At 44.0% G+C, this 12,539-nt stretch overlaps 1 protein-coding gene across 1 annotated transcript; it reads right to left on the bottom strand.

Annotated features, from left to right (window-relative positions):
* Positions 1 to 6,361: 6,361 nt before the first annotated feature.
* On the bottom strand, positions 6,362 to 12,293 carry LOC140738969 (zona pellucida sperm-binding protein 3-like). The gene is made up of 10 exons (XM_073066973.1): positions 12,164 to 12,293; positions 11,900 to 12,084; positions 11,699 to 11,808; positions 10,760 to 10,851; positions 8,218 to 8,398; positions 7,424 to 7,535; positions 7,115 to 7,203; positions 6,862 to 6,956; positions 6,709 to 6,789; positions 6,362 to 6,552 (listed from the first exon to the last, which is right to left on the bottom strand). The coding sequence occupies exons 1-10, from the start codon at positions 12,225 to 12,227 to the stop codon at positions 6,443 to 6,445; spliced, it is 1,119 nt and encodes a 372-aa protein (XP_072923074.1). The 5' UTR covers positions 12,228 to 12,293; the 3' UTR covers positions 6,362 to 6,442.
* Between the last annotated feature and the right edge of the window lie 246 nt (positions 12,294 to 12,539).

The following is a 12,539-nucleotide window of genomic DNA, read 5'->3' on the forward strand; positions in this document are numbered from 1 at the left end:
AGGCTCAGAAGTTTATCAGCTTAATAAAATTAGACACATCAGAAGACAACACTTTTTGTTTCAGAACAGAGCTGAATTCTTGAGTTTCAGACTGTATTACTTTTCTAGACAGCTATATTTCATGAAAAAGATTCAGACAGGACTCCCTTTACGTCAGGCCTTAATGAACAGATGTGTCGGTTCATCGTACAAATGTAAACAAAAATGCTGTCTGGAAAAAAGCCAGCAGTTGAAGACTAAACATTCAGTGCTTGTCTTTATCTGTGACTTCCCACTGACTATAAAGTAGAACTTCGTCTTCTGTACAGCTAAATCACCAAAATGGGAGATTGTATGCCTGTACCTAAACTTCAGACACAACCTTGCCCACCTATAGCTGCTGTTACGATTGTACTACGAGTAGAATTACAATGCAAATGCTTCTGCAATAAGCTTCAGTGACCAATTTTATTAATCACATTGAAAGGCTAATTTACAAGTGGAGTGAATAATGATTTGCATGCAGGGGTGGGGGAGGAATGGTGAGAGTATTAATATAGGATTATGTTGAGATTTGTGAGGGTAGTTGGGGTGGGGGTTGAATGACCTAAGTCCCAATTGTCACAGATGTTATAAAAACAGTTGCAGGTGAGTGTGCCCCCACAAGATCATCCAGAGTCCTCCCCAGTCAGAAGCGCTGGATGAAGCATGAGATTCACAATCGGCCGAGGGCCAGGTCAGTGTCATTCCGGTCTGGCGACCAAGTAGAATACAAGAGGTCCAGAAATCTCCAGAAAGCCATCTCGTATGCGAAGTGAAAATTTCGGACTAAATTTGAACCACTGAAAGATGCTTGGCAGCTGTAATGCTGTCATCTCTTGTAAAGTGAGATCAAGCAACATGGGTGACAACAGGGTTGCTGTTGAGTTTGATGCCTTTTAGGTTTGTTTTGACCTTCAAAATATGGAGGAACCTTCACGAACTCCCACAGCCCGTGACGGCCCTGTGATTTCAGTCACCGAGGCTGACAGGAGAAGGGTGGAACCGCAGAAAGCATCTGGCTAAGTACTAAAGACGTGCGCTGATCAACTGGCTGGAGTGTTCACCGAAATCTGTAACTTCTCACTTTGGCAGTCTGAAGTGCCCGCCTGTTTCAAGAAGGCTTCAATTATCCAGTGTCTAAGAAGAACATGATAACCTGCCTTAATGACTATCATTGGTAGCACTTACATCCACTGTAATGAAGTGCTTTGAGAGTTTGGCGTTGAATCACGTCAATGACCTGGATTTCCTCAAATTTGCCAACTAGCAGAACAGGTCCATGGCAGGTTCCATTTCATTTGGCTCTTCACTCAACCCTGAAACATCTGGACAATGAAAAGGTACATACATCAGGATGCTCTTTACAGACTACAGCTCAACATTCAATACCATCATCCTCACAAAACTAAGCAATAAGGTTGACCTCAATACCTCCCTGTGCAATTGGATCCAGGATTTCCTCACTTGCAGACCACAGTCAGTTCGGAGTGGCAACAACACCTCCTCCACGATCTCCATTGGCACAGGTGCACCTCAAGGCTGTCTGCTTAGCCCAGCTCTGCTCCGTTTACACCGACAACTGTGTGGCTTAGCCCAGCTCTAATGCCATATTTATATTTGCTGTGGATGCCACTTTGTCATAGGACAAATCAAATGTGGAGACAAATCAGCATAAGAGGGAGACTGAGAAACTGGCTGAGTGATGCCACAACAACAATCTCTCTCTTAGTGTCAGCAAGACCAAGGAGCTGATTATTGACTTCAGGAGGAAACCAGGAGGTCCATGAGCCAGTCCTCATCGAGGGATCAGAGGTGGACAGGGTCAGCAACTTCAACTTCCTCGGTGTTATCATTTCAGAGGATCTGTCCTGGGCCCAGCACACAAGTTCAGTTACAAAGAAGGCACAGCAAATCCCCTAATCCCTTAGAAGTTTGCAAAAATTTGGCATGACATCTAAAACTTTGACAAACTTCTGTAGACATTTGGTGGAGAATATATTAATATTAACTGGTTGCTTCTCAGCTTGGTATGGAAACACAAATGCCTTTGAATTGAAAGTCCTGCAAAAGGTAATGGGTAAAGCTCTCCCCACTGTTGAGCACATCTACGTGGATCACTCTCACGGGAAAGCAGCAAGCAACATCAGGGACTCCCATCACTCTTCTCGCTGCTGCCATCAGAAAGAAAATCCAGGAGCCTCAGGACTCACACCACCAGGTTCAGGAACAGTTGTTACCCCTCAACCATCAGGCTCTTGAACCAGAGGGGAGAACTTCACTCACCCCATCACCAAACTGTTCCCACGTCCTATGGACTCACTTTCAAGGCCTCTCCATCTCATGTTCTCTATTTATTGCTTATTTGTTTATTATTTCCTTTTTCCTTTTGTATTTGCACAGTTCGTTGTCTTTTGCAGGTTGGTTGTCCGTCCACCCTGTTGGGTGTGGTCTTTCATTGAATCTATTATGGCTCTTGGGCGTACTGAGCATGCCCACAAGAAAGCAAATCTCTGGGTTGTATATGGCGACATATACACTTTGATAATAAATTTACTTTGAACTAGAACTCTTAATTCCACTATGGCATGGTGGGATTTATATTTGGTTCATAAGTTGGAATTCTGTAAACAACTACTGCTTAGTTACCAAGATTGCAAAGCTACCAAAGTATTCCATCAGCACTGGGGAAGGAAATCTGCTCTTTTTGCCCCATCGGATCCATATTTGACTCCAGATGCATCCTATGCTGTTGAATTCTAAAATGGTTCATTAATCTACTCCTTTGAGCCATTACTGCAACTTGACAGGGCATGTTCACTATCTCCATTTCAAGGAAAGTTGGGATAGGCACTAGGTGTGGGTCTCACCCCTACCAGCCTGATCCTGAAAAAGCAATTAAAAATATATCTAAATGGAGATTTATAAACATACATAAAAGTTACAATAGCTTCCTGTAAACTATTTTTTTCAATGAAAACAGATGGAGGTAGTAAACTGCAAAAAAAAAGGAAATAAACTGAAATGTCAGCATGACACATACAAAAGCAACCATTCCTTCCTGTCCAGTGCAGTGTGGCTCAGGGGAAAGAATCTTTTAATGTTTAGCAGGAAAGAATTGCTTGAGCTGCAGTTACCCTATTGAGTTAATTAAAGTTAAAGTCTGTCCCGAGCCTTATAGGCTCATCAGGTCAGTGCTTATGCCAGTTTCCATGGTATGAAGCGACTGAGAGTACAAGACTCCCCCGCCTGGATAGGACACCAGTGCATTGTGAGGTTAACCCCCAGCTGGTACCCTTTTTCAGCTAGGTGGAGCAATATGTGGTTAAGTGCCTTGCCCAAGAACACAACATGCTGCCTCGGCTGGGGCTCAAACTCACGACCTTCAGATTGCTAGTCCAATGCCATAACCACTTGGCCACGTGCCAGACCCTGCAGTGTTACAGTACAACCTAATATGGAAACCTATCTATCTCTAGATGAAGATATGTCTCCACAAAAGAGGTGTAAGGCACTCCTTCCCTCTGCTAGCCTACGGGTCACCTTCGGGCAAGGTGTAGCAACTGCTTATTCACCCTACCAATCAGGGTCATGGTCCTACGAGCAGCTGGTGCATATCGCAAGTCCTGGTTCTGCGACCACTGATGCCAGGCAGACAATCTCTGAAGAGTATTGATAATGGCTGGGGACACCCATCTTGTAAAGACACCGCCCAGAAGGCAGCAATGGCGAAGCACTTCTGTAGAAAAACTTGGCAAGGACAATCATGGTCATGGAGACCATGATCCCCCACATCATATGACAGCACATGACAATGATGAATGATGACATGCCCACAATTTCAATTTTTAGCCTCAGCAAATCTCAATTTCATGGATTAACCTGTAATAATTTGAACTAATGTCAGGAGAGTGTGTTCTGCATTTTCATTTGTGTTTAAATTGAGCTTGCGGCAAAAAATACTGCAGATATTCAAAAATGTAAATACTTGAAATGCATGTGGAACACAGCTCAAGTTCTCTGGTTGATGAAAGGACACTAATCTAAGTTAGCTCAGATTTCCCCCTTCACAGATGCTGCCTGACTTCAGAGTATTCCCATCAATAGTGTTTCTTTTTGTATTACTGAACACTCAGTTGGATATTTACTTCCAGACTCTTAACAGGCATCAGGTAAGGTGAGTAAGGTGAAAGTTCTGATGATATTGATTGACTTATTGTTGGATTCTGAAAATCGACACATTATATTGGAGCTGACACCAGGCAGAGGGGCACATTCAGAGTATTGACACTATGAAATTGGAACGTGTTGATGTACAATTGTTTTTTTTAATATAGTAATTAAACATTGTCCCAGGTTACTCTTATGCTGCTATTTGCCATGCTGAAGTCATTTCAACTTGGATTCTATAAGAGAAAGGAGTCCTCTAAATATAAACACAATCGGACTATGTTGGCATATTTGAACCTTGATATGAATGATTTGGACAGGAACATAGATAAGCTGATTAGAAAGTTGCAAATGACACAAAAATTGGAGGAGTTATAGATAGTTGAGGAAGGTTGTCAAAGGACTGGTTAGGAATGTGGGCAGAGAAGTTACAGATAGAGTTAATTCCTGACAAGTGTGAGGTGTTGCACCTTGGGGAGGTCAGCTGTAAGAGGAACCCACAGCAAATGGCAGAGAACTTAGTGATACGTAGTGGGATCTTGGCGTGCACATTCATAAGCTCTCAAAGTGGCAGCACAAATAGTGTGGTTTTTTAAAAAAAGGCATACCACATACACATCAGTATAGGAGATAGGAAGTCATGTTGCTGCTGTATATAAAACTTTGGGTTAGGTCACATCTGGAGTATTGTGCACAGTTCTGATCACCACCTTACACGAAGGACATGGGGTCTTTGTAGGAGGGAAGGCACAGAAAAAGTTCAGGGTGTAGCCTGAATTAGGGAGCATTAACTGAGGAAGCTGAACAATCTGTGACTGTTTTCTCTGGAGCATCAGCAGCCAAGCAGTAAACTGATAGACAATACAAAATCACACAAGGCACAGACAAGGGTTGATAAGTGTTTCTTCCCCCTCTCCAGGATGGAAATACAAAATACTATCAGGCATAGGAGATTCAAAGCAAGTTTGTTTTTGGGTATACATAGAAACAGGCACAATAGTAATGTTTAAGAAGCAGTTAGGTACACATAAACAACCAGAAAATGATGGATATACACAATGTGCAGGCAGATAGGATTAATTTGCATCATGTGCTTAGACATTGTGGGCCGAAAAAGGCCTGTTCCTGTAGTAAAACACTAATACCAACCAGCAGCCCAAGGGGACAAGATTACTTGAAAGCAACTTTTGTACATCTCCCTATGCTATCAGAGGCCATTCAGCCCACTGATTCTATACCAACTCAAAAATCTAATCAACTCCATTAATCATTTAATGCCTTTAATCTACTGAACCAGGAACTCCAATTTACAAGCAGAATTTCCTAGAGACTGGGACTTAGAAGGAATGTTGTAAAATATGCCATGTCCAATGGGCAGCTGAGAACCAGCACACCATTGTGCAAGGTCCACCATTACTTGCAAAATGCCCCAGCTACAAGCTCCTATTTCTCCAAGGTTCATTATCAGAATGGTACTGAGATATAATTCCAGAAAACCCAAAATAAAGGAAATTTATTTATTTGAGACAGTGCAGAGTAGGTCCTTTGAGCTAAATCTCCCAGGAAGGAGGGGTTGAATTGAGGAATGATAGGAGTAAGGGGGTAGAAGCAAACAAACAATGGGCCTCTCAGGACAGTGCTGGTTGTAAATCTGAGAGACAGCAGGAAGTTTAAGGTTGCTCACGAAGAGAGATCTCCTGCAGTGCCAGAGATGTGCCCGCATAGAAGGCAGCGGCCTGGTGTTAGTAGCTAGGAGTCATGGCCCAGGGCTAGCCATAATCAGAGTCAAATGATGTTCAAACTAGGCCTTACAGCAAATATTTGCAAATAGTCATAAGAACTGCTTATTTAAAAGGAACTAATCCAATATTAAACAATTAGTTGCAAGATTAAAGTACTCAGAACTTTGGCCGAAAGTTTGTAACGAAACAAGCCTCCGTTCAAATAGTGTAAAGTTCACTGATCGAAAGGTAGATTGATTAAACAGAGCCAAAACTGGGAACTGGCTCCCTTGCACACTTTCCATCTGTGCTGGGTTGAGCGTTGAGCTAGCAACTCAGCCTCGTAAAAATAAGAAAGCCTGCTTAAAAAAAGTCACGATGGCGTCCTGATGACTCCACTCAGAGTTAAGGGCTAAATAAACATTTTTTAAAAACTGGAAACTATGCACAAGTCTGCAAAATGTGACTTTATTCAAACACCAGCATTAAATCCAGTTAGGATTAAGTTTGTCTGCAATTCAGCCTTTGCTGTTTCAACAGCTATGCTGTACATGCCCGATCTTCCATTTATACAGGAATAGAAGCACAATTCCCAAAACACAAGCTATCAATGGTGTAGCCAAAAGCAGAACCCTTTGATTTTCTGCAAAAGAAAAAAGTCGGTCAAGAATTGCTTAATGGATCTATCCAAAATTTGATCTTGAAGTCTTAGTGTCATTGATTCCATAAATCCAGATGAGTACTAGGTTAAAATAAAATTAAATGTAATATTAAACAAAATTTAGATCTTGTTTCTTACCCAATGTTTTGGATCTAGATTGCTTGCTGATTACTCTCAAGGGACCCACTTTGATTACGTGACCAACACTGGTCTCCGCTTCTAAAAAATGAGAAATTATTGTAATGTCATGAAAGCCAATATCCAAACCATCGTCAGAAATGGGAATATTACCTTTGGATCGTTTATGACGGGACTGGATAGGCTGGCAGACCGCATTACAGCAGTCACACACGGAGCTTTGTAATGGGGCATCCAAAAGCTGCCAACTAAGAAAAAAAATAAAGCAAACTTAAAACATCAATAATTGGAACTTGGGGAAGGCAATTTGGTGATTTTGTAGGTGGGTTGGCAAGGGGAACTTCACTTCATAATATCAAGCTTAAAGCAGACTGCTGGAGTCTACCAAATTGAAAATCTTAGTCACCTCTCTGTTTGCTGGTCAAAAGAGCAAGCTTTGTGCAACAGGTCATCCCACTTGGGGTCCCACACCAAGGCTTTGCAGTGGATGAAAATCTGGAAGATAAAATGCAGTGCCGTTCATGTTAACTCTTGCACTGTGTATATAATGATTTGAAATACTACATTTGCTCAGATTCATAAAGTGGTCAGAATCTGTTTAATCGATGTTAATGCATTCTGATACGATGCCAAAAGAAACTCAAAACACCTGTCAGTTATATTGACCAATAAAGAGTTTCTTCCCCGTTAGACTTGAACAACTTTTCCAACTCACATCAGCATCCTCTCGACTGTTGAATTTAAATGCCTGCACAACAAACTGAAGGAGTGACCCATCATTTCTGGGCAAGAACTTGGAGTTTCCAGTTTTCCCATCAGTTAGACAGCTGCAGAAGACAAACAGAAGGATGCAATGTTGAGGCTTTATAAGACACTGTTGAGGCCTCACCTGGAATAATGAGAGGAGCCTTGGGCCCCTTATGCAAGAAAGGATGTGCTGAGATTGGAGAAGGTTCAAAGGAGGTTCACAAAAATGATTCCAGGATTGAAAGGCTCATTGTATGAGCAGCATTTGATAGCTCTGGGCCTCTACTCACTGGAATGGAGAATGGGGGTTGGGGGGGGGGGGGGGTCTCACTGAAACATTGTGTGTCAAAAAGCCTTGATAGAATGGATGTGGAGAGAATGTTTCCTATGGAGGGGCAGCCCAAGAGCAGAGGGCAGCCTCAGAATAGAGGGATGTGCATTTAGAACAGGGATGGGGAGGAATTTCTTTAGTCAGAGAGTGGTGAATCTGTGGAATTCATTGCCACAAGCAGCTCTGGAGGTCAAAGACATTAAGCATATTTAAAAAGCAGAGGCTGATAGATTCTTGATTAGTCAAAGCATGAAGGGACACAGAGAAGGCAGGAGATTGGGGCAGAGAAGGAAGTGGATCAGACATGATGGAATGGTGGAACAGACTCAATGGGCCAAATGGCCTAATTCTGCTCCTATGTCCTGTGGTCTTGTATGCAAGACACCGTCAAGTTAACAACCAATCAAGTGATTCTACTTTTTCACTCTTACCCATGATTGTTTATGATGCTATAGTTCTCCGGAGACTTTCCCAGTGAGCTCGTTGGTGTGGCAATACATTCCTCCATGTAGAGGCGAAGCGCTTGGTGATATGTGGCAAGGACCGAGGCTTGTAGGTTAATGGAAGCTCCCAGGAAGAACAGAGAATCTGGCCGTTCAGCAGCCCAGTCATCTGCAGCAGAAATTGTATCATTAGGATTTTGCTACAAGGCTACATACAAGTTATCCCTACAACAGGGGGCAAAAAAAAAGTCAGGGTTTAATCCAAAGTGTTGGTTCCAGCCAGACAAACTACGAGGAGTACGGATCCCTTCTTTGTAGAAGTGGTCCACAGCAGGGGTGATTGATAAGTTCGTGGCCTAAGGTAGGAGTCAATTTTAGAAAACCTAGCACATTTATTTTTCCTACATTTACGCACTTAATCCAGCAGTCGTGGAGCATACGGATCCCTTCTTTGTAGAAGTCGGCATCTTGGACCTCCAGAAGTGGTCCACAGCAGGGGGTGATTGATAAGTTCGTGGAGATGAGTTATTAACTTCAAACTTTCTGCATTTTTACTCAGAGTTGAACTGCACCTGCATGTAATGAAAACTATACAACTCATCTCCTTCTACCTTAGGCCATGAATTTATCAATCACCCCCGCTGTGGACCACTTCTACAAGGAAGGGATCCGTATGCTCCACGACCGCTGGACTAAGTGTGTACATGTAGGAGGGGACTGTGTTGAAAAATAAATGCACTAGGTTTTCTAAAATTGACGCCTTCTACCTTAGGCCACGAAGTTATCAATCACCCCGCGAGTTGCTGCAGATGAAAAATACATCGAATTAGACTCGAGGCGAGTATTTCCAGCTAGAGGCCAAGCCAGACAACTGTTTAGATGAGCATTCCCCTCAGTGTTCATTGAGCTTTCTAGCTGCAGGAACAACAAACAGTGCAACTGAGAGAAGAAAGTAGCCAAACAAGGGTAAAGAATGCAGTCACGGCCTCTCTACTGCAAAGGCAGTGCAGAAAAGGACACTACTCAACTGGACCAAAGCAGCAGTAACCCTAGTCCCCCACCTCAAGGATAGCAGGAGCAGGAGTAACCCACTCCACCATCTGTTAAGATCATCGTGGATCTGGTCATGGACTCAGCTCCATTTACCTGCCTATTTTCCTCCCATAATGCTTAATTCCCCAGCTATGCAAAACCTTGTCTTAAATATATTTAGTGAGGTAGCCGCTACTACATTCTTGGGCAGAGAATTCCACATTCACTGTCGTAGGAAAAGCGGTTTCTCCTCACCTGTGCTAATCTTGAGGTTGTGTCTCCTAGTTTTAGTTGCACATAATACAACTTTCCTGTCACTATTATTTATTCCTTTCATAATTTTATACAATTCTGTAAATCCTCCTCTGTAATTCTGTAAATTCTAGCAAGCATAGCCCCAGACAACTTCTTCAGCTCATCACCCCTCCTGAGGCATAGGCCACCAACAGCAGCTCAGACTCCCCAGTCCTGGGCCAGTTTGAAGCTGTCCCATGGTGGAGCCCATCAAAGATCCTTCCTCTCCAGGGATGAGGTCTTTGGAACTTCTGTAGCTGATTTTACAGGTTGTGGTTGCTAATCCCAATGCCCAACCCTCCTTTCACAGCCAATCTTGGGCTGTCCGAAGTGAAGTTAACTCTGTCTCTCCTAAGTAGTTAGCCACACCTCCAGAATCAAGCTGATGAACCTCCTCTGCCTCACACCCAACACCAGTACATCTTTTCTCAAGGAGATCAGAACTACACAGGAATCCAGGAGTGGCCTACCAGTACCCTGTACAGCTGTGGCACAACTTCTATGCTCTTAAATTCAATCCCTCCAGTAATGAAAGTCAGCATTCCATTTGCCTTCTTGATATCTACAAACCAACTTTCATGCAATCCCAAATCCCTCTGCACAAGAACATACTGCAATCTTTCTCCATTTTAAAAACCTGATCACTTATTTGTCCTTCCCAAGCAGTACTCCCTCTGCAAGACCCTTAACTATCTACTCTATCTCCAGAAGTTCCTCACAATTTGTTTTTCCACTAAATGTTATGTCATCGGCAAATTTAGGTAGGGCTACACTTGGATCCCTCTTCCAAATCATGTACGTTGTGAACAGTGGCAGGCCCAGCACCAACCCCAGCAGCACTCTGCTCAGTGAGAGAAACAGCCAACTCTGCCTTCTACTGGTGAACCAATCCTCCTTCCATGCTAATAAACTGCCCCCAACTCCATGCATGCTCATGGATAAATCTTTCATGTGGCATTTAAACACCTTCTGGAAACCCAGGTATACAACATCCACCTACTTCATAGACCTATTTGAAAGATCAATAGTTGAACATTACTGTACTTGACCAGTACATCAAGATCATCTAAACACCACCAGGACGATTCCATGCAAGGCCAGCAGGCCAGGTACTCCAAGCACAGAAGTGCAAGAGGTAGAATTGAAGTCTTGCCACTTCAAGGTACATGGTACAGGAGATGCCACCATCTAAACCAAAGCTCACCTGTCATTATCTTCATGGAAAAGATCAGTTTGCCCTCTCCGGATAGTACACCAGTAACTGGAACTGTTGTCTCAGGCATCGGTACCTCATTCCTAGGGAGAGAGGAGTCATCAATTCAAAGGGAGTTTCATTGGCAAATTTAAACACCAAACATCTGGTTAAAACAGGATAACTCAAAATGCTGGAGGAACTCACAAGGTCAGGCAACATCTAAACTTAATGCCCATTGTGGGGCACCAATGAAGTCTTCCATCTCTGGTGTTCAGGGCTTTTTTCAAGTCCGTAGCTTCCTCTCGGTTTTCACCAATGTCAGTCACGCCAGACCCGGGGGTGGACTTGGGAATATCGTCACACTCAGACGTAGAAGGATTCTTCATTGCCGTTTCGCTAACAGTTTTACTTTACCAGTCAGGGTTGTCAGCCCTGAGCTGAACCCCCAGAACCTGGAGGACCGGTGGACCACTCTTAGTCTGGCCTCTACCCTTTGATCTGTTTGGCATGGGTGACCCTACCAAGATACGAAGTAAAAAGCCCCGATTCAAGCCAATTTAGCTCTCCGGGTCATTGGGGCACGCAGCCTCCAAACCCTACAAGGTTGTGGCTCTCTCGGAGGCATCAGTGGAGGGGAGTGAATAGGCAACGTTTCAGGCAAAGACCCTTCATCAAAACTGATGATGAGCCTCGCCCCGAAACGCCCCTTGAGAGACACCGTCCGACTTGCCGAGTTCCTCCAACGTTGCCAGTGGCGCTCAAGATTTCCCAGCAACTGCAAAATCCTTTCTGTTTGAGTAGTATAAATATTCCCATTTTTAACCAAATTGCCCCATCACAAGTTGCCTCTATCCCACTGAGTTATAAATCAGACAAACTCGAGCTCCACGTTAGCTACTTGACCGAATAGACAGCGATGGGGGTTTCGCTGCCGCGCGGAGTCCTTACACGGGGTAACGACATTCCAGGCGAGCGTTGAGTCGTGGCCGATTCATCCCAAGGGCTGGGCTCTCTTCAAATTTCAGGTAGTTCCAGAAAATTATCTCCGTATCCGATATCTGATCGAAAAAAAAAACACACAAAACGGGAAACAGTCAGGAAAGGCAGGCAAACTGGGGTTTGACTAAAGCAGGGAAGAGTGACACTCACCAGCCGACCGCCCCAACAATCCCGGAGTCCATACTGGAAGAGGATAACGTGGGGAGATTTAAAGCCGGAGGGAGGGCAGGTTCCCAGCCGCAGGAGCGAGGCAGGAGCGCCAGCTAACACAGTTGTCTCTACAAAGACCGTCAGGGTAGAATTACCGCAGGAGTACGCGATACCTGGCGGAAGAGCTGAAATGAAAAGGAAAGTGACACTGGGGAACAGAGCACGCCGCAGTTTGAAGCTACAAAGCACTAGAATCCGAACAACCTGTCTGTTCCTGTCCCATCACGGCGGCCACCAAGAGCACCACTAAACTCGCCACCAGAACCATCTTCACCAACGAGGAAACTGCCCGCAAACACCAGGCGCTACTAACTAGCTCATTAAAATTCCTCAGCCAGACCGCTACTGATCCAATTATTGGGCCAGTCAAGATCAAAACATTTAAGTCTAGGGACGGAAGGAGAGGCACGCAGGAATTCTCCCTCGGTTAATTCGCTGCCGTCCCTAATTTGACAACGCGCAACGAGGTCCCTGAGATGTCGCCGTTGGAAGTGTAACCCTTTCTCACCGCACAAGATGTTTGTTCGTTGTACATAGAACAGTACAGCATAGGAGTAGGCCCTTCGGCCCACAGTGTTGT

This window comes from Hemitrygon akajei, chromosome 14 (assembly GCF_048418815.1).
Source record: "Hemitrygon akajei chromosome 14, sHemAka1.3, whole genome shotgun sequence".
Classification (NCBI taxonomy): Eukaryota; Metazoa; Chordata; class Chondrichthyes; order Myliobatiformes; family Dasyatidae; genus Hemitrygon; species Hemitrygon akajei.